This window comes from Mytilus edulis, chromosome 8, assembly GCF_963676685.1.
Source record: "Mytilus edulis chromosome 8, xbMytEdul2.2, whole genome shotgun sequence".
Lineage (NCBI taxonomy): Eukaryota > Metazoa > Mollusca > Bivalvia > Mytilida > Mytilidae > Mytilus > Mytilus edulis.
The window spans coordinates 67999063-68020150 of record NC_092351.1 but is presented as its reverse complement, the minus strand read 5'-3'; the positions used below and the strand labels follow the sequence as shown (position 1 = coordinate 68020150).

At 32.0% G+C, this 21088-nt stretch overlaps 1 protein-coding gene and 1 long non-coding RNA gene across 2 annotated transcripts in view; one reads left to right on the top strand and one right to left on the bottom strand.

Moving 5' to 3' along the window:
* Positions 1-747: 747 nt before the first annotated feature.
* LOC139486848 (uncharacterized) lies at positions 748-7182 on the top strand. Its single transcript, XR_011655654.1, has 2 exons — positions 748-1053; positions 4118-7182. It is a non-coding gene; the product is annotated as an uncharacterized lncRNA (long non-coding RNA).
* The window catches only part of LOC139486844 (large ribosomal subunit protein bL9m-like), a 50338-nt gene continuing 33593 nt past the window's right edge, over positions 4344-21088 (bottom strand). The window contains exons 5-8 of the mRNA XM_071271908.1: positions 7748-7798; positions 7096-7197; positions 6375-6458; positions 4344-4516 (exon numbers count right to left, since the gene is read on the bottom strand). Of these exons, the coding sequence (XP_071128009.1) occupies positions 4370-4516; positions 6375-6458; positions 7096-7197; positions 7748-7798 (384 nt within the window). The 3' untranslated portion in view covers positions 4344-4369. The remainder of the gene's footprint in view (positions 4517-6374; positions 6459-7095; positions 7198-7747; positions 7799-21088) is intronic.

The following is a 21088-nucleotide window of genomic DNA, read 5'->3' as shown; positions in this document are numbered from 1 at the left end:
GTCGACCTGGTGTCAGGTCAAAAAAACGTAAACCTTATTTTAATCAAGATTGTTATTTAAAAATCTCCACTGGGGATTGCAAAGGGCTGAAACAAAAGAAAATCTCATTGCTAGTAGTAGAGAGTATAAACGTACGCAGTTTAGAGAATATCAGAAGTCTGTTATAGACAAATTGAAAAACTTGCGTAAATCTGATTCGAAAGCATACTGGTCTCTTTTGAACAAATGTGATACTAAAGGTAACAAAGCTGTAAATAAAATTGCTATGGATGTATTATATGACCATTTTAAAAATCTTAATGCTCTTGATGAGCAGGATGATAACGATATTGTATTACCTAATAATATTACTGATTATAATATTGAATTAAATCAAGATATTACTGAAGACGAAGTATTATATGCTGTCAAATCATTGAAAAATAATAAAGCATGTGGTGGTGATCTTATATCGAATGAATTTTTGAAATATGGTACAGTAAAGTTAATGCCTGTTTTTGTAAGAATATTTAATATTGTATTTCATAGTGGTATTATACCTGATATAATACCACTATGAAATACAATATTAAATATTCTTACAAAAACAGGCATTAACTGATATAATACCACTATGAAATACAATATTAAATATTCTTACAAAAACAGGCATTAACTTTACTTTACCATATTTCAAAAATTGGTCAGAAGGTTATATATATATATGTCCAATATTTAAGAATAAAGGTAATCCAAATGATGTGGAGAATTATCGTGGTATTACTATTTTAAGTTGTTATGGTAAATTATTTACTTGCATTTTGAATAATAGGCTTCATACATATTTAGAAAATTCTGGTTTATTGTGTGAAGAACAAGCAGGGTTCAGAAAAGGTACGACAGATCATATTTTTAATTTGAAATGCTTGATTGATTTATATTTACATAGAGGAAGAAAATTGTATTGTGTATTTGTTGATTATCGAAAAGCTTTTGACTCTGTCAGAAGAGTATATTTATGGCAAAAACTGTTAAAATGTACCATTGATGGAAAAATGTTTAAGATTATAAACAGTATGTATAACAATGCAAAGTCTTGTGTGAGACAAGGCAACTCTTGTTCAAACTTGTTTATCTCCTGTATTGTTTGCCATTTTCTTAAATGACTTGGTCGAATTTATGTCACATTCATATAATGGTTTAGTTGATATGAGTATTGCAGCACGTCTTCTTGATACTGATGAAGTCGCTGTATATTTTCGTTTATATTTGTTATTGTATGCAGATGATATTGTAATTTTAGCCGAATCGGCAGCAGAGTTACAAGCCTCATTAAATGCCATGTATTTATATTGTCAAACCTGGAAAGTGCAAGTTAACATATCCAAGACAAAAGTTGTAATATTTTCAAGATCTAGACTTAACACAGATAATATGAACTTTAAATATAGTGGTGAAAGCCTTAATATTGTTACAAATTTTCAATACCTTGGTATTATATTTTCATGTAAGGGTAATTTTAATGACGCCAAAGCACATCTTGTACAGCAAGCAAGAAAAGCCATGTTTATAGTCTTAAGAAAGGCTAGGAAGTTGAATTTACCAATTGATATGCAATTAGAGCTATTTGATACAATGGTTGTACCTATTTTGTTATATGGTGCAGAAGTATGGGGTTTTGAAAATTGTAATATTATAGAAAACTTGCATATGCAATTTTGTAAAATAATTTTGAAGGTTAAAAAAAGTACTGCTCATTGTATGATTTATGGAGAATTGGGTAGAATACCATTACATATTCTTATTAAAGCTAGAATGGTTGGTTTCTGGCAACGTATCATGTGTGGTAAAAGAGAAAAAAAACCCATATACACTGTATTCTATATTGTATCAGCTTAGTAAAAGGGGTATCTATCACTCGAAATGGTTGTTAGAAATTAAAAATACTTTATATGAATGTGGATTTAATTTGATGTGGGATGATCAAATAAATGCCAAATCTGATAATATTAGTAAGAATGTCAAGAAATGTTTAAGTGATAAATTTATGTTGAACTGGAGTAATAATGTTATGAACTCTGCAAAAAATCCTTCTACCATTTAATTTCAAAGATAAATCAAGACAAAAATTTGCATATATTGGAAACAAAAGTAAACCCTTAATCAAATAACCTATTTGTTTGCACAAGACAACGAAGTACTACATCTCGAATTACACAATAAGATCAATCTTTTGCATTTACATTTGCCTGTTTTACAGCCACCCCAACAGCTGCGGTGAGCATGGCCTTGGCCAATACTTAAAAAAGCAATTGTACTGCATTCCTGATGTTAACGTCAGTAATTATATTGAAGTTGAGAGAACACCATCTATATAGCGGAAAGTTGAGTGAGAGAACATCATCTATATAGTGAAAAGTTGAGTGAGAGAACATCATCTATATAGCGGAAAGTTGAGTGAGAGAACATCATCTATATATATAGCGGAAAGTTGAGTGAGAGAACATCATCTATATAGCGGAAAGTAAAGTTTAAGGATAATGCTATAACTTATTTTCTTTCTTCTTAAAAGAAGTTCCTTTATGAAGTCGGCCTCATAAGAATAAAGGAACAAGTAGGCAAGAAGAGGGGCGCAGTTTGTTCTCATTGAACAGTTGAATGCCGATAGTTTGTTGAAAATAAAACGTCCACCAAACGTAACAAATAAGTTGTCAATCAAGAAATCAAGCATCTTGATAATGTCAGTTTCAGAGAATGTTGTGTGATTTTTTACAAAATAGGATGTATCCCACCCTAAGACAATTAAGATACAGTACATTGTACTTGTATCTACGTTGGCCATTCTTTTTCATGAAACAAAGCAATACCAACTCTTTCAATTGTTTTTTTTAGTTTGGAATGGGGAATACTTGTGTAAAGTGTAGAAAAATCAAATGTTTTAAAACTATGGCAAGATATAAGAGTTTAATAATGAATCGGTAGACAAAATAAAATCTGTCCCTTCGATAGAATCAAGAAAAATTGTCAAAAATTAGTGTTGTAAATTTTCAGACAAGAAGTGGCTACACGCAATTCTTAAAATTTCCACCCAAGGAAAAGGGCTATAACTTCTTTAAGGATTTCACTTACATTAATGATTGAAGGAACACAATCATACTTTAGATTGTTTCGTAACTAGTGCCCCTTTAATGCTTTTCTATCCAGTGTATAAGGGCTTTGACTCCTTTAAGGATTTTTCTGAAGATTTCTACCCAGTGTATAAGGGCTATAAAGCATTTAAGGATTGGTCTGAAGATTTCTATTCAGTGTATAAGGGCTATAAAGCCTTTAAGGATTAGTCTGAAGATTTCTACTTAGTGTATAAGGGCAATGCTATTATTTAAGGATTTGTCTGAAGATTTCTACCCAGTGTATAAAAGCTGTGTAATTCAGTGGTTGTCGTTTGTTTATGTGTTACATATTTGTTTTTCGTTCATTTTTTGTACATTAATTATGCGGTTAGTTTTCTCGTTTGAATTATGCAGTATTGGCTTTGCTCATTGTTGAAGGCCGTACAGTGACCTAAAATTGTTAATTTCTGTGTTATTAGGTCTCTTGTGGAAAGTTTTCTCATTGGTAATCATACCATATCTTCTTTTTTTTATGAGTCCTTTAAAGGGACTGATTCGACTCAAATTCTTATATGATTTATAACAATGTCAAACATTTATCCAAACTATAAAAAGTCTACAATAAACAATTTACAGGGCATGGGCTCAATTATATGTAGCTTCATTCGTGTCTATTTTAGTCTAGACGTCATCTATTAGATTTCGTAAAGGGTTATGTAGAAACCTGGTTCGCGCCCGGTCAACCTGATTGCTTTCCGCCAAAGCTGAAACCGGCCTCTCTCAGACCTTTTGAAGATTTAAAAAAAGATCTTTTGATATTATACTTAACAAGATATATCATTTTGTTGAAAAAGTGAAATTTCGTTACTTTTAGTCGAACTTACAAGCAATTGAAGAAAGAATTGCATGGCTGATCTGCTTTTATATTGTATTGAGATTAAAATATCTTTGCCTTGGCTTACACCAAACAGCAAGCTATAAACGGCCCCAAAAAATAAACATGTATTACCCTTTTGTTCTATTTTCAGCCATGTGGACCTTGTTAGAAGGCAGTTAGCATCAACAGGCAAGTTTTGAAACAAGATGCCAAACAATGATTGTAACTAGATTTGCCTCCATTTGGCTCAGTTGTAAGTTAAACAGACAACAATAGTTGTTGAGAATAGCTCACTTGACCTATGTGTCAGGTGACCTTAAAATGTGACAAAGTTACATACGTATGTGCAGAACAATTAAAAGAAACAACCAACAAACTTTAATATCAAGTTAACTTTTTTTATTCAATTAGAGTGTATCAATTCATCATACTCTAGGGGTTCATTTCTCCATACTGTTATCTGTGGCTCTGGATACTTTCTTTGTTTCACTGGATCTTTGTACTTAAGGTATACTGTACTTCTAAACTTTACTGATTTTGTATTGTTTATCTGAAATTGAATGGAAAAAAACATTTTATTTTTATTTTTTGGACCATTCCTCATGATAGAAACCACAAAGTGAGCTATCCTATGTATGGGAATGCATTCTCAATTCTTTATATTTATGCAAAAATTATTCACGAGTCCAGTCCATGTGTAAATTTACAACAAATCTATGGCTTCCATGAATTATTTGATTCTAATAGGACAAATAAAGTTTTAAAATAAATTGCTTTGCCAAATGCAGCTGGTTACGGCCGCATTGGTTCAACCCTGAACAGTTGGGGCAAACATATAATTAAACTCAAAACATTAAAGAGTATGGAAAAGCCTTGGTCTGACAAGCGAAAAACGTTGATAAGACGCACATCAGTAACTAAAAGTTCAAACCATAACCAGGATGGAGTACCACAAACCCCACATAAAACTTCTGTGGTGTAAGTATGATGCGTTAATAAAATCACATATGGTGTTGAATGAGTAGTATAAACGGCCGCGAAGGTTACAAATATGATGTTAATTGTCTTCTAATTGTTGAAATTCTGAAAATTTGAAATCAAAAGTTACCCACATCTAAAAATAAAGTTACGGACAGTCTGCTTAGTTTCGATCAAAAAGTTACGGAAATCTTATGCATTTTAAAAAAAATTAAAGTTGACCTTGCGCTTTAGTGAACTCTGTATTAACAAATTTATGGTAATTGTTAGTCATTTCTTTATTCCTATAAATATTTACATTCTGCATGAAAAACATCGCATTAGGTACATTTTGTATGAATTAAATATGAACGAGTTTAGAGTCTGCCATATGCATCTTGGGCTGTGGGTAACTTAAGTTACCCACAGCCGTTTAAGCACAGTGATTCCATTCTGTGGTTCTCTAAAAGAAGACATTTGTATGTATTTCTCATAGGGTCCTTTGTTAAACTAAGTCCCCCGCTTGCAGCCATCTTTGATGATCGAATCAGCTAAAAAGTAACAACACTTGGTCAGCACCTCATAAGGAACATTCATGTTATGTTTGGTTTCATTCCATTCAGTGGTTCTCGATCTATAAGAAAGCATTTGAATGCATTTCCCGTAGTGTCCTATGTTAAACTAAGTTTCCCCACTGGCGGCATCTTGAATGATGGATTGACGACAAAGAAACAACACTTGGTCAGCACCTCATAAGAAACATTCAGGCTGTTTGGTTTCATTCCATACAGCCATTCTTTAAAAATAGACATTTGTATGTATTTCCCATAGGGTCCTATATTAAACTAAGTCCCCCGCTTGCAGCCATCTTTGGTGATCGAATCAGCTAAAAAGTAACAACACTTGGTCAGCACCTCATAAGGAACATTCATGCTATGTTTGGTTTCATTCCATTCAGTGGTTCTCTAAAAGAAGACATTTTAATGTATTTCCCATAGGGTCCCATGTTAAACTAAGTCACCCCGCTGGCGGTCATCTTAAATGATGGATAGGCTACAAAGTAACAACACTTGGTCAGCATCTCATAAGAAACATTCATGCTACGTTTGGTTCCTTCCCATACGGTGGTTTTTCTAGAAGATGTTTAAAATGTAAAAAGTTAACAATGACGAAGACGACAGACAACAGACGACAAGTACTGATAAAAATCATAAAGTCTACAAAACCTCACAAATACAAACATAAGACTATATGAAAAAATATTCTTGACCTGGTACATGTATTTTGCAAAGAAAATGTTGTGTAAAATCTGGTTTTACAGCTAGCTAAATCTCCCACTTGCATGACAGTTGTTGGTAGCTCAGTTGTGTGAGCAGTAAGAAAATTTTGTTGCACAACCAAATGACTTCTAGATGTCAAAATGCTCATAAAAAAGGAAGTTGTCTACTTACAGTTATTCCAAGCGTTAATCTCCCTGGTGTAGTCACAGGCTCTTCTGGAAGTTCTATGCAGCCTTCGTCTGATATTTCTACATTCTGATTAAAAAAAAAGACAATTAAATGGTCAAAAAGCAAAATGTTATTTGTCAATTAATTTAATTCCAGTAACCTTGACATCCCTACTTAATAGTATAGAAGTCAGTATCATAGAGTTTTTCATGCAATCATTACCAAAAACTCATGTAAAGTAAGTATATACTAAGATTTCCAGTTTCACTCTATTCCCAAGATAATCCTCATTCTTTAAACAAATTTAAATAACATTCCCATTTCAGCTATAACACAGATTGAAATTTATTACTACCTATAAATATCAGATACACTGTTGTTCTTGACAAAGAGAAATTTCCATATTTTCCTGCCCAAAGCACATTGCTACCAACAGATGTAAACACACTTTTCCATCTGATTATGATTTTTTTTGTATCAACTTGTTAAAATGTTAATTATTTTTTGTCTTGAGACAACTAATTGTATTCAACTTTTAACAAGAAATATTTTTTTTAGCTTTCAATTAAAATGAACTATATTATTTTGTTTCCATTCTTAAACAAACTGTTGATCCATAATCTTTTCACTTTCCTTCTTAAGTACACAATCTCTTTCAAGAAACAATTTTAAAAAAAAACACTGTGCCCCAAAAAAATGCATGGTTTGTGCTTTTAATATTTACCAAAAGTCTGAGAGCTATTCTGACATGTGACTTTTCTAGCTGCCATTTGGTGTCTCCATTCATTGGTATGGGAAGGTGTAATTCTGATATTTCCTTCAAAAACTATAATGATAAAACCATTTGACATAAATAATTTTCATCATAGACAGTAATAGAACATCGGGTTCTTTACATAAATATCTATTTACACAGAAATAAATGCAAGTGAATTATTTTGCTTTTTTTTTACTTCTAGATTTCCAAGTTTTTTAAGTAAACAGTCAAATCAGTGAGGAACAATAAAAAGCAGCATAAAAAAATGTTTAAACATTACATATACTTGTCTTTTTACAATCTTTGATTGATGTTCAAAAAGTAAATACATTTGTAATTCAACATTGTGAAGATTTCTTCATTGAAATACTGAAATGAAAAACAAATATCAATAGTTACTAGTTTAAGCAAGATAAAGATAAGAAATTAATAAAGTTCATCTGATATTTAGCATTCAAGACAACTAACTTAATGCTTAATTTGTGTCAAAAGTGATAATTTTTCAATCATTTGCAATTGGCCAAAATCATATGTATATTTGAAGTTTTGTTTTCTTTTTAAAGTGTTAATCCTTATCTATTACATCCCTTAGGTTGGAAATTAGCACTATATTCTTTACCTTTCTTGTATATGGTGTGAAGTTCTTATATTTCCTAATTTCTCCTGTTTCCTGGAAATATACAATAGATGTTAATGTCAGTCTGAGGTAACCCTATGATTTGGTTTAGGAATAATCAGTAACTATTTTTGTTACAACATTCTTACTTTTTACCCATGAATTCCATGACTATATTACAGTAGTATCCAATGAATATCAATGAATTCACAGTATTAACAATATGTGTAACCTCAATCTGCAACATAAGACACTATTGACTGTCTCACTATCTGTTTCATCCAATTCATCTGAAAAGATGAATTTACTACCACATTTAAAGCTTTTTGATTCATGCGTTATACCTATTCTGTTATATAGCAGTGAAGTTTGGGCTACTATTAGTTTTGTGAAACAAAATACTACCATCGAGTCAAACTATGCAAACTTCAGTCCAAATAAAATTCAAATTAAATTTGCTAAATTTTTATTGGGTGTAAATAAAGGTGCTGTTAATAATGCTGTACTTTCTGAATTAGGTTTATTCCCACTTTCATTGTCAGCCCTTAAAAATACAATTAATTTCTGGCTTCATATCATTAATATGGACAGTGAGAGTATGGTAGTTTTATACTTATCACCAAAGTATGTTCATTATAACATACAATACATATTTACATAGTTTTATCAATATATTTTCTGTATTTACAAAGAAAATCAATACTTATTTTTTTTTTTTATTGACTGCTGCCTGCAGTGACATAAACTACTGTTACCAAATTACAATGTTAGTTGAGAACAAAAATTTATGACAAAAGAGATAATTTCAGCTTCCAAGTTGTGAACTTCTCATTTCAACGTAGCATGAGTTGGTTGACTACTATGAAATATCTGTTTAAAATAAGACAGATGAAGACAGATATGTTTCAATTGTTGAAACCTCTTTTCTTCGAATTTGACGTACAGAATTAGTTTATCAACGGATATGTACTAACATGAGGAAAATGAAGCATGCCACTATTGAAGCAGGATCTGCAGACCCATCCAGAGCACATGCGGAGAAGATTTTTAAAAAGTTTACAACACTCTGACACCAAGTGAGCTAAAAAGGTAAAATGTTAGCACTTGTATTTTTAAATGTATTAACACACAAAGATATTTGTAGTCTTCGCAAATATTTGATTTATGAATAAAGAAGCTTTAACAATATTGTCATTCAACAGACCAATATAGACTTATTGCAACACCTCAAGCAACTAAAAGGAAACAATAACTTACTGAATATTCATATTACCACATGTTATATATTGTGTGGTAGTGGATAGTATTTGTTGTCAGGTTATAAAAATTGCATAATTTGGTATAACATGTAAAAGTGATTCACTCATGGAGTCTTTGCATTGGAAATAATAAAATTGAAAATGGAAATAGGGAATGTGTCAAAGCGACAACAACCCAGCCATAGAGCAGACAACAGCCGAAACACATTTATTCTAAAACCAGTTGTGGGTTATGTTCCTTCATATTTATATTTGATGATGGTATTTTAGTTCATTTTTATGTTATGGATTTTAGTGTGAGGTCGATTTTTACTTAATCATTTTTTTTAGGAGCCTGCTCAAGCCCTCCTCCAGGTGGGGATTGGATTTGCTGTTTTGAAGACCTGTTGGTTGCCTTGGGCTGTTTTCAACTCTGAAGTCGAACTGTTGTCTCTTGGAAACATTTCCAATTTCTAGATGCATGATGAGGATGGCAGCAAATTCAAATGGACATTTAAAACAAGAACATGTTAATGCAATTTAAAAATAAATGCTGCTTTGTTCATGCTGAGCCAAGATTTTTATATTGTCATCCAACATGAACACTATATTCTAACTCCAAATCATGCTTGGAAGAGAAGCAGCAAAATACACATTTTAAAGTCTTTGGTTTCACACAGATGGGTTGGAACTCAGGACAAATTTGTTACCACAAGACTTATATTGTAGTATAATCTTACTATGACAATAAATTTATTTGTTTAGACAAAAAAGAAAAGATTTGAGATTAAAACCCTATTAAATAGCTGTCAATGAGAGGGAAATATTAAGGTGTCTTGTCTTGATCATTTATTTCGGCGTTTTACATTTCCGCATTTTGGCACTACGTTTCTACATTAAAATTCCTACGTTTCCACATTAAAATTCCTACGTTTCCACATTTTCATAGTACTCTTTTCCGCATTGTTTTTACATTGATTTTGTTAAAGATTATTTGTGTTTCCACATTTTAATTTTGAATATATGCCTAGAACTTGGAGTTAAAATGAGAATGAAATGATTCCGGCCCTTTAGTGGTTCTTTTCGCTTCTGTGTCGGGAGGAGATCCCCATCATTTGTGGTGGAAACTATATATATTATCATAATAAAATACAAATTAAGAAAATATACTATGATAAAATAAAGATTGCATATTTTGGCTTTAACATTGATTCACTGATAGGGTCTTTGCATCGGAACTAAACACATTTATTTCTAAAAAAACAGTTGTTGGCATGACACGGGTTATGTTCTTCTCATATATTTTATGATAGTATGATACTAAACCCCTAACGGGAGGGATTGTACCTGATATTCATATGATGAAGACATAATCTTTCAATCAGTTTAATTGAGGTCTGGAGCTGGCATGTCAGTTAACTGCTAGTAGTCTGTTGTTATTTATGTATTATTGTCATTTTATTTATTTTCTTTTGTTACATCTTTTGACATCAGACTCGGACTTCTCTTGAACTGAATTTTAATGTGCGTATTGTTATTCTTTTACTTTTCTACATTGGCTAGAGGTATAGGGGGAGGGTTGAGATCTCATAAACATGTTTAACCCCGCCGCAATTTTGCGCCTGTCCCAAGTCAGGAGCCTCTGGCCTTTGTTAGTCTTGTATGATTTTAATTTTTAGTTTCTTGTGTATAATTCGGAGTTTAGTATGACGTCCATTATCACTGTACTATTATGCATATTTTAGGGGCCAGCTGAAGGACACCTACGGGTGCGGGAATTCTCGCTACATTGAAGACCCATTGGTTGCCTTCGGCTGTTGTTTGCTCTATGGTCGGGTGGTTGTCGCTTTGACATATTCACCATTTCCTTTCTCAATTTTATATCTTATATATATGTCACAGTAAATAGGTGAAATTTGGTTAAAATCCAGGATGGTTTATGAAATCTAATAAATGTTTTAAAAACTTTAACTGCAGAGTATGTAATTTTAACTGGAACCAGATGCTCCGCAGGGCGTAGCTTTATACAACCGCAGAGGTTGAACCCTGAACGGTTAGGGCAAGTATGGACACAACATTCAAGCTGGATTCAGCTCTAAATTTGGATTGTGATTAAATAGTTGACACAGCATAGGTTTCTGACACAGAATGAATGTGTTCTAATGAACTTAAAATTTGTGTTTCTCTTAGAGCAATTCACTATGCTGTTGAATATTAATCCTCTCAAAAAAATGTTTGAAGAAATTTTCTTTTTTATTTATGAAATTTCAAATGAGAAAAATTGAACCCAATTTTTTTAATCACATCCCCCTTTCCCTTATTCCAAAACTAATCTCAATTAAAATTTCTAATGGAGTTTGCAACAATAACTACTCATTTAAATACATCATAAAATATTAAGATGTAAAAAAACTGCTTGTTATCACTGAATGGTAAAGATTATTTTAATTTATCAGTTGGTAGTAAAAAGTGAATATACATTGTATATTGTATATAACAAAGATTTAAGTTGATTCTGGACAAAGAAAGATAACTCCAATTAAAAAAAAATCTTGCTATTGCACAATATTTTGCAATTAGATATTTCTTGCTTACTATTCTGGACAAAGAAAGATAACTCTAATTAAATTTTTTTTTGATATTTCACAATATTGTGCAATTAGATATTTCTTGCCATTGCGCAATACTGTGCAATTGAAAAGACTTGCTATTGCACAATACTTAATATAATAATTTTAGATCCTGATTTGGACCAACTTGAAAACTGGGCCCATAATAAAAAATCTAAGTACATTTTTGAATTCAGCATATCAAAGAACTTCAAGATTTCAATTTTTGTTAAAATCAGACTAAGTTTAATTTTGGACCCTTTGGACTTTAGTGTAGACCAATTTGAAAACAGGACCAAAAATGAAGAATCTACATACACAGTTAGATTTGGTATATCAAAGAACCCCATTTATTCAATTTTTGATGAAATCAAACAAAGTTTAATTTTGGACCCCGATTTGGACCAACTTGAAAACTGGGCCAATAATCAAGAATCTAAGTACATTTTTAGATTCAGCATATCAAAGAACCTAACTGATTCATTTTTTGTCAAAATCAAACTAAGTCTAATTTTGGACCCTTTGGACCTTAATGTAGACCAATTTGAAAACGGGACCAAAAGTTAAGAATCTACATACACAGTCATGACAGTTAGATTCAGCATATCAAAGAACCCCAATTATTCAATTTTGATGAAATCAAACAAAAGTTTAATTTTGGACCCTTTGGGCCCCTTATTATGTTGGGACCAAAACTCCCAAAATCAAACCCAACCTTTCTTTTATGGTCATAAACCTTGTGTTTAAATTTCATAGATTTCTATTTACTTATACTAACGTTATGGTGCGAAAACCAAGAAAAATGCTTATTTGGGTCCCTTTTTGGCCCCTAATTCCTAAACTGTTGGGACCTTAACTCCCAAAATCAATACCAACCTTCCTTTTGTAGTCAATAACATTGTGTTTAAATTTCATTGATTTCTATTTACTTAAACTAATGTTATTGTGCGAAAACCAAGAATAATGCTTATTTGGGCCCTTTTTTGGCCCCTAATTCCTAAACTGTTGAGACCAAAACTCCCAAAATCAATCCCAACCGTTCTTTTGTGGTCATAAACCTTGTGTCAAAATTTCATAGATTTCTATTAACTTAAACTAAAGTTATAGTGCGAAAACCAAGAAAATGCTTATTTGGGCCCTTTTTGGCCCCTAATTCCTAAAATGTTGGGACCAAAACTCCCAAAATCAATACCAACCTTCCTTTTGTGGTCATAAACCTTGTGTTAAAATTTCATAGATTTCCATTCACTTTTACTAAAGTTAGAGTGCGAAAACTAAAAGTATTCGGACGCCGGACGACGACGACGACGACGACGACGACGACGCCGACGCCGACGCCAACGTGATAGCAATATACGACGAAAATTTTTTCAAAATTTGCGGTCGTATAAAAAAACTTAAGTCCATTTATAAGTAATATACGAAAGAAGGAGGTTTTTTTACAAACTTTATTTCTGGATATATTATCTATATGATCATAAACAAGCTTCTGTACAAGTTTGGTAGAAATCCAGGATATTTTGAAAGTTATTAAAATGTAATGTTAGCTGTTGTAACTAGAGGCTCTTATTGAGAGCCTGTGTCGCTCACCTTGGTCTATGTGCATGTTAAACAAAGGACACAGATGGATTCATGACAAAATTGTGTTTTGGTGATGGTGATGTGTTTGCAGATCTTTACTGAACATTCTTGCTTCTTTCAATTTTCTCTATCTATAATAAACTTGGCCCTAAAGTTACAGAGGGAAATATTTTGTAAAAATTTACAAACATTTACCATATTAATGAAAATTGTAAAAAATTTACTATAAAGGGCAATAACTCCTTAAGAGCAATTCTATATAACTGTCAAAGAGATATCAAAGTACTCAGAAATGGCATGTCTCAGAATTAATTGAAATTCATGTCACATGTTTGCTTAGTAATACTAATTTATAAAATAAAGTAATTTTTTCTAAATTCAATTCATGGTTGCCATGGGTGACGGGCAACCATTTTTTGATATTTCTGCTCATTTTCTGGAAAAAATACTAAGATTTTGTCGAATTTGAAACATTTATTTCAGAGCATAAATACAAAACAATAACTATTGAATGACATTTATGTTCATAAACTGCATTTCTGTTACTATAAAATAAAAAGTATAAAGTGTCAAGTCCAATAAAAAAAAATTTTTAATGGTATCTTAATAGGGTACTTTCTCCAAAACTCCATTTCTGGAAAAAAGTGATTTTCATCATTTTTCAAATTATTCTCTAAGAAAATTGCAGTGTAGAAAAATCTTAAAACTTGTTATCATGTTTCATTAATATAAAAGATTACAACCGGATGCTCTGCAGGGCGCAGATTTATACGACCGCAGAGGTTGAACCCTGAACAGTTGGGGCAAGTATGGACAAAACATTCAAGCTGGATTCAGCTCTAAATTTGGATTGTGATTAAATAGTTGACACAGCATAGGTTTCTGACACAGAATGAATGTGGTCTAATGAACTTAAAATATTTTTTTTGCCTTTGAGCAATTCACTATGCTGTTGAATATTAATCCTCTCAAAAAAATGTTTGAAGAAAGGAGTAGGTCCGGTAAGGATCGATTTTGGCCTCAAATTTCAGGTTCATCTGACGAAAGATTTTGACCACTTTTTAAACACTTAAGTGTCTATTTCGTTTAAATCAGTTAGTTTATGTGAAAGATTTTAACTGATTTAGTCATTAAAAACGATCCGATTCAAGCTCAAATATGAAAAATCTACCAAATATGCTGAAAAATGTCACTTTTCAGATGGTTTTTGTCAAAAATGAAAGTGGCCGCATCCGTGTTCATCCTTAACCTTTATATATGTTATGTATTATCATAAAATACAACTTACATTTCAATATAAAGGATGAACACGAATGCGGCCACTTTCATTTTACACGAAAACCGTCTAAAATTTAACCAAAATGCTAGAATTGTGAAGATTTCAGTAATTTAGCATGACTTTATGGTGCTAGTACCTGATGTGTGTGCATTGTTATGTCAAAAACAGCCCATATTTATGTAGCAGAAGCATTCTACTGTCCAATAAATAAATAAAAGTTAACATTTTAAAAACTTTATAAAACTGCTATATTTTGGGGCCAAAAAGGGGTCTTACTGGACCTACTCCTTTTCATTTTATTTTAATTGCAACAATAACTACTTATTTAAATACATCATAAAATATCAAAATGTAAAATAAAGTGTTTTTTATCACTGAATGGTAAAGATTGTTTTAATTTATCAGTTGGTAGTAAAAGTGAATATACATTGTATATTGTATAAAAATAAAACAATGATTTAAGTTGATTCAACTACTATTCTGGACAAAGAAAGATAACTCCAATTGAAAATTTCTTGCTATTGCACAATATTGTGCAATTAGATATTTCTATCTATTGCGCAATACTGTGTAATTGAAAATATTTGCTATTGCACAATACTGTGCAATTGAAGATTTCTTGCTATTGCACAATACTGTGCTTAGTATTGAAAATTTCTTGCTATTGCACAATACTTTGCAATTGAAGATTTCTTGCTATTGCTGAATACTGTGCAATTGAAAATTTCTTGCTATTGCACAATACTTAATATAATAATTTTGGATTCTGATTTGAACCAACTTGAAAACTGGGCCCATAATAAAAAATCCAAGTACATGTTTATATTCAGCATATCAAAAAAGCCCAAGAATTCAATTTTAGTTAAAATCAAACTTAGTTTAATTTTGGACCCTTTGGACTTTAATGTAGACCAATTTGAAAACGGGACCAAAAATTAAGAATCTACATACACAGTTAGATTCGGCATATCAAAGAACCACAATTATTCAATTTTTGATGAAATCAAACAAAGTTTAATTTTGGACCCCGATTTGGACCATCTTGAAAACTGGGCCAATAATCAAAAATCTAAATACATTTTTAGATTCAGCATATCAAAGAACCCCAAGGATTCAGTTTTTGTTAAAATCAAACTAAGTCTAATTTTGGACCCTTTGGACCTTAATGTAGACCAATTTGAAAACGGGACCAAAAATTAAGAATCTACATACACAGTTAGATTCGGCATATCAAAGAACCCCAATTATTCAAGTTCAATTTTGGACCTTTTGGGCCCCTTATTCCTAAACTGTTGGGACCAAAACTCCTAAAATCAAACCAACCCTTCCTTTTATGGTCATAAACTTTGTGTTTAAATTTCATAGATTTCTATTTACTTATACTAAAGTAATGGTGTGAAAACCAAGAATAATGCTTATTTGGGCCCATTTTTGGGCCCCTAATTCCTAAACTGTTGGAACCAAAACTCCCAAAATCAATCCCAATCTCCTTTTGTGGTCATAAACCTTGTGTCAAAATTCTATTCACTTAAACTAAAGTTATAGTGCGAAAACCAAGAAAATGCTTATTTGGGCCCTTTTTGGCCCCTAATTCCTAAAATGTTAGGACCAAAACTCCCAAAATCAATCCCAACCTTCCTTTTGTGGTCATAAACCTTGTGTTAAAATTTCATAGATTTCTATTCACTTTTACTAAAGTTAGAGTGCGAAAACTAAAAGTATTTGGACGATGATGACGACGATGCAGACGACGACGCCAACGTGATACCAATATACGACCAAAAAATTTTCAATTTTTGCGGTCGTATAAAAATTGATGAAAAATTGGTAAAAAAATACTATAAAGGGCAATAACTCCTTAAGGGGTCAACCTGTTTGTAGATCTTACTTTGCTAATCATTATTGCTGTTTACAGTTTATCTCTATCTATAATAGTAACTTGATAAACCATTAAAATTCTTGTCAGATTTGCTCTAAATGCTTTGGTTTCAGAGTTTTAAGCCAAAAACTACATTTTTTCCCCTATTTTCTATTTCTAGCCATGGTAGCCATCTTGGTTGATTGGTTGGGTCACAGCATACATTTTTAAACTAGAAACCATAATAATTATTGTAGCTAAGTTTGGTTAAATTTGGCCCAGTAGTTTCAGAGGAGAAGATTTTTGTAAAAGATTACAAAAATTCATGAAAAATTGGTAAAAAATTACTATAAAGGGCAATAACTCCTTAAGGGGTCAAATGACCAAAATGGTCATGTTGACTTATTTGTAGATCTTACTTTACTGAACATTATTGCTGTTTAAAATTTATCTCTATCTTTTATAATATTCAAGATAATAACCAAAAACTGCAAAATTTTCTTAAAATTACTAATTCAGGGGCAGCAACCCAACAACAGGTTGTCCGATTTGTCTGAAAATTTCAGGGCAGATAGATCTTGACCTTATAAACAATTTTACCCCCTTGTCAGATTTGCTTTAAATGTTTTGGTTTCTAAGATATTATCCAAAATCTACATTTTACCCCTATGTTCTATTTTTAGCCATGGCGGCCATCTTGGTTGGATGGCCGGGTCATCGTGTGGCCAAGTTTCGGTAAAATTGGCCAAGTAGTTTCAGAGGAAAAGATTTTTGTAAAAGTACAGGACGCCAGATGAAGGACGCAGGACGACAGACGACAAGTGATGAGAAAAGCTCACTTGGCCCTGTGGGGGCCAGGTGAGCTAAAAATGGCCAACAGTCTTATATCGATAGTCAGATGAAAAATCAATTGCTGGCCAACAGTCTTATATCGATAGTCAGATGAAAAATCAATTGCTGACCAACTTGGCAGAAAAAAAACATTAATATCTTATTTATTTTAAAGAAACATAATAAAAGAAAATACAAAACTCCAAGGAGTTATTTAAAAACTCATTGTAATCATGATTACTTGTCAGTGTGATCATTAACTTGATAAGTTACTTTGAGAAATGGTGTAATCCCTTTATTTAATTTAATTGTAAAATTGACAAAGTAATTGTAATTCAATAAATTCAGAAATTATTTGTTTATTCATCAGAACAAAATTGATGAGCAAGTAACAAATGCTGACCATCACACTAGATGGAAGTTTTCTTCACAACATATGGCATAATGTTCAAGTGGTCAATTTCCTTGATCGAGCTTTAGAAATTTAATTGTTCCACCAAACATTGTAAAATTGATAACAAAGGTATTTTTTGTAAATTGATTAACTGCTTGTCTGGCAAAACAGCCTTTGGACCTCAGAGTAAAGGACTATAACAAGTATTGGTGTGGTTGTGGTCATCTAACAAAACAGCCTTTGGACCTCAGAGTAAAGGACTATAACAAGTATTGGTGTGGTTGTGGTCATCTAACAAAACAGCCTTTGGACCTCAGAGTAAAGGACTATAACAAGTATTGGTGTGGTTGTGGTCATCTAACAAAAGATTTTTTATTTTTGTCTCCTAGAACTAGTCTTCAATGTTAAAACAATCCATGTCAAATAACTGTGTGTTCAATAACTACTTGTTCATTGCAATGAGCTAACACAATTACATATTGGCATTCCGATTTTTTACCTTTTATTTACAAATGGAGCAATAATGTGGTTGAATCGATAGGAGCAATATATGCACAAGAAAAACGTCTAGGTGGGAAAAAAAAATATTCAAGGAGAACTAATTTTGTTGATGTTGTTGATTCCGTCATAATGATACAAAATAAAGATAGGGTCACTGACTTTGTTTTTACGGTATGCATCATTCAAAGTTGTGTTCTTTGTGAAAAAATCCAATAAAACTTCAAAATAATTGTAACATCGCCGCATTGCAGGTTGAAAACATTGATTTTTTATGCTTTTCACTACAAACTAGGTAACAAATTGATTTTTAGCCAAAAACAAAGTCAGTAACCATATGATTATTTTATATCATTAAAACAGAAATTTATGTGTCAACAACATAAAGTTTTTTAAGAAAAATCTATGAAGTAGAATTAGAGATTTGCCGATTTTAAGACAAATTTATATGTTTTTTCACTGATTTTATGTGCTTTTTGTATACAAATAATCACCCATATTAAAAGAAATCAATCTTCAATATTTCAGATAATCTAAGAGATTCTGTGGATTCATTATTATTTGTTGGATACCAATTTTTTTTGGTTTCGTGAATACACACAGTGTGGAACAGAACTGTACGGTTTTCTAATAATTTGGTAATTCAGGAGACTGTCAAGTGGGGCTCCAACATTTGCAAAATACCTAGTTGCTTGATGGAAACTTTGATGAACTCTTATGTTACTATATAACGTTTCTACTTCAAGTTTTGGTTGCTCAAACATTCTTTATGTAAATATGAACCAATAAAATAATAAGAAAGATATATGCATCCAAACGTTTTCCTTAGAATGATGGAGCTCCGTGTAAAACGATCAAAATTATCACACAACAAATATAAAAAATGTCAAATAAACATAAAAAAATCACTGCTTGCTACCTGACTCTTCACATGTACCTTTTCTGATATATAGTCTTACCTGTCTAAAAGTTTCAAAGCCATTGTCCCAGTAGAAATCCAAATATATTCATTTTCTCCATGTAGGATATTTTTATTGACTGTACAATAGCTTGCATGTTTACTGTACAATCACTCGGACCCTTCCTGTACAATTGCTGGGAGCTTTCCTGTAGAGTTGCTTGGCCAAATTTATTAAATACATTGCATATGCATTGCATTGGTTGTTCCTTGTCTGTCCTATTATATTCATCTATAGTATTTGAAATGAAAATAAGTACAAAACCAGTCATTTTGACAATAGGCTATTTGCCAAATCCCGTAATTGACCTTGTAATTAGAGATCCCTATTTCAGGTGTCTCCCTTATGAGGGACATTAATTTTAATTTTTAATGGAGAGCTAGCAGAACGAGCAAATTTACCTGTGCGTAATGTGAGTAATCTTTAAGGTTTCAAATCTTTTAGTTACATTAATTTGTTAATCTAAATACTTTTGACATCAAAAATTATTTTTTATGAAAAATTAGTTAAACCGGCGATACATCACTTTCAATTCATCATACTTTGCATTGACAAAAGCCAATTTTGTCCGGTATGGAACCAGTCTACGATTGACAAAGTGTGTAATAACAGAATCAAATCGGTAATTGGCAAATGGACTATTAAGAGGAACCCTTTTAAGGTGACTATATCAGAGACAAAAACAAAATGTGTACAATGGATATAAAAACAAGAATGTGTCCATAGTACACGAATGCCCCACTCGCACTATCATTTTCTATGTTCAGTGGACCGTGAAATTGGGGTCAAAACTTTAATTTGGAATTAAAATTAGAAAGATCATATCATAGGGAACATGTGTACTAAGTTTCAATTTGATGAAACTTTAACTTCATCAAAAACTACCTCGACCAAAAACTTTAACCTGAACTTCACACTATTATTTTCTATTTTCAGTGGAAAATGAAAATGGGGTCAAAACTATAATTTGGCATTAAAATTAGAAAGATCATATCATGGGAACATGTGTACTAAGTTTCAAGCTGATTGGACTTCAACTTCTTCAAAAACTACCTTGACCAAAAACTTTAACTGGACGGACGGACGAACAAACGGAGGCACAGATGGACGGACGGACGAACGGAGGCACAGATGGACGGACGGACGAACGGAGGCACAGACTAGAAGACATAATGCCCCTCTACTATCGTAGGTGGGGCATAAAAAAGATGTGGTATGATTGCCAAAGAAACAAATCTCCACAAGTGACCAAAATGACACAGAAATTACCAACTATAGGTCACTGCACAGCCGTCAACAATGAGCAAAGCCCATACCGCATAGTCAGCTATAAAAGGCCCCGAAATAATGATGTAAAATGAGAAAACTAAGGGCTTGTTTATGTACAAAAAATGAACGAAAACAAATATGTTACACATAAAAAAACAACCACTGAAGACAAAAAGAAAAGGACAGTACAAAAAATGTTAAGAATCTAATCTAAAATAAAAATGAAAATAATCCTCGTACAAAATAAATATTTATATATACTGAAAAGGTGACTAGATGCTCTGGAAGGGTAATTAGAATATTTTGAATGTTACTTAGTATATTATTTACCAGCAATTTAAAAAAATAATAAATACATATTTGAACAATACAGCTACTGGTAGAAACTAATTCATAATAAAAACAATTTACGAAAAACATATATGACAGACATGAACCAATGACAAAATGGGGTTAAAAATGTCTGTGTGCGCTCATTTCTCCATAAAACTAGTACAACACAAGACAAAACTATAAAAAATCAGTTGAATGATCAGATCATCATTTAATACTATCATTGACGATATCAAACCAGGTGCAGATCCAGTCTTTCTGCAAAAGGGGGATCCAAACCACGGAACTCCCTGAAAAGTCCACAAAATTTTTAAAAATCGTAAAAAATGGGGTTTCAACCACCAAAACTCCCTCTCCCCGCATACCGGATCCACTAATGAATACTGCATCCATTAAAATAAAAGCTTGAAACATCAGTAACACTTTTGAGTGTGTAATTTAGGTTTTAAAAAAAACTGATAACATTACCAAATAACTAACTGTTATTAAATCGTA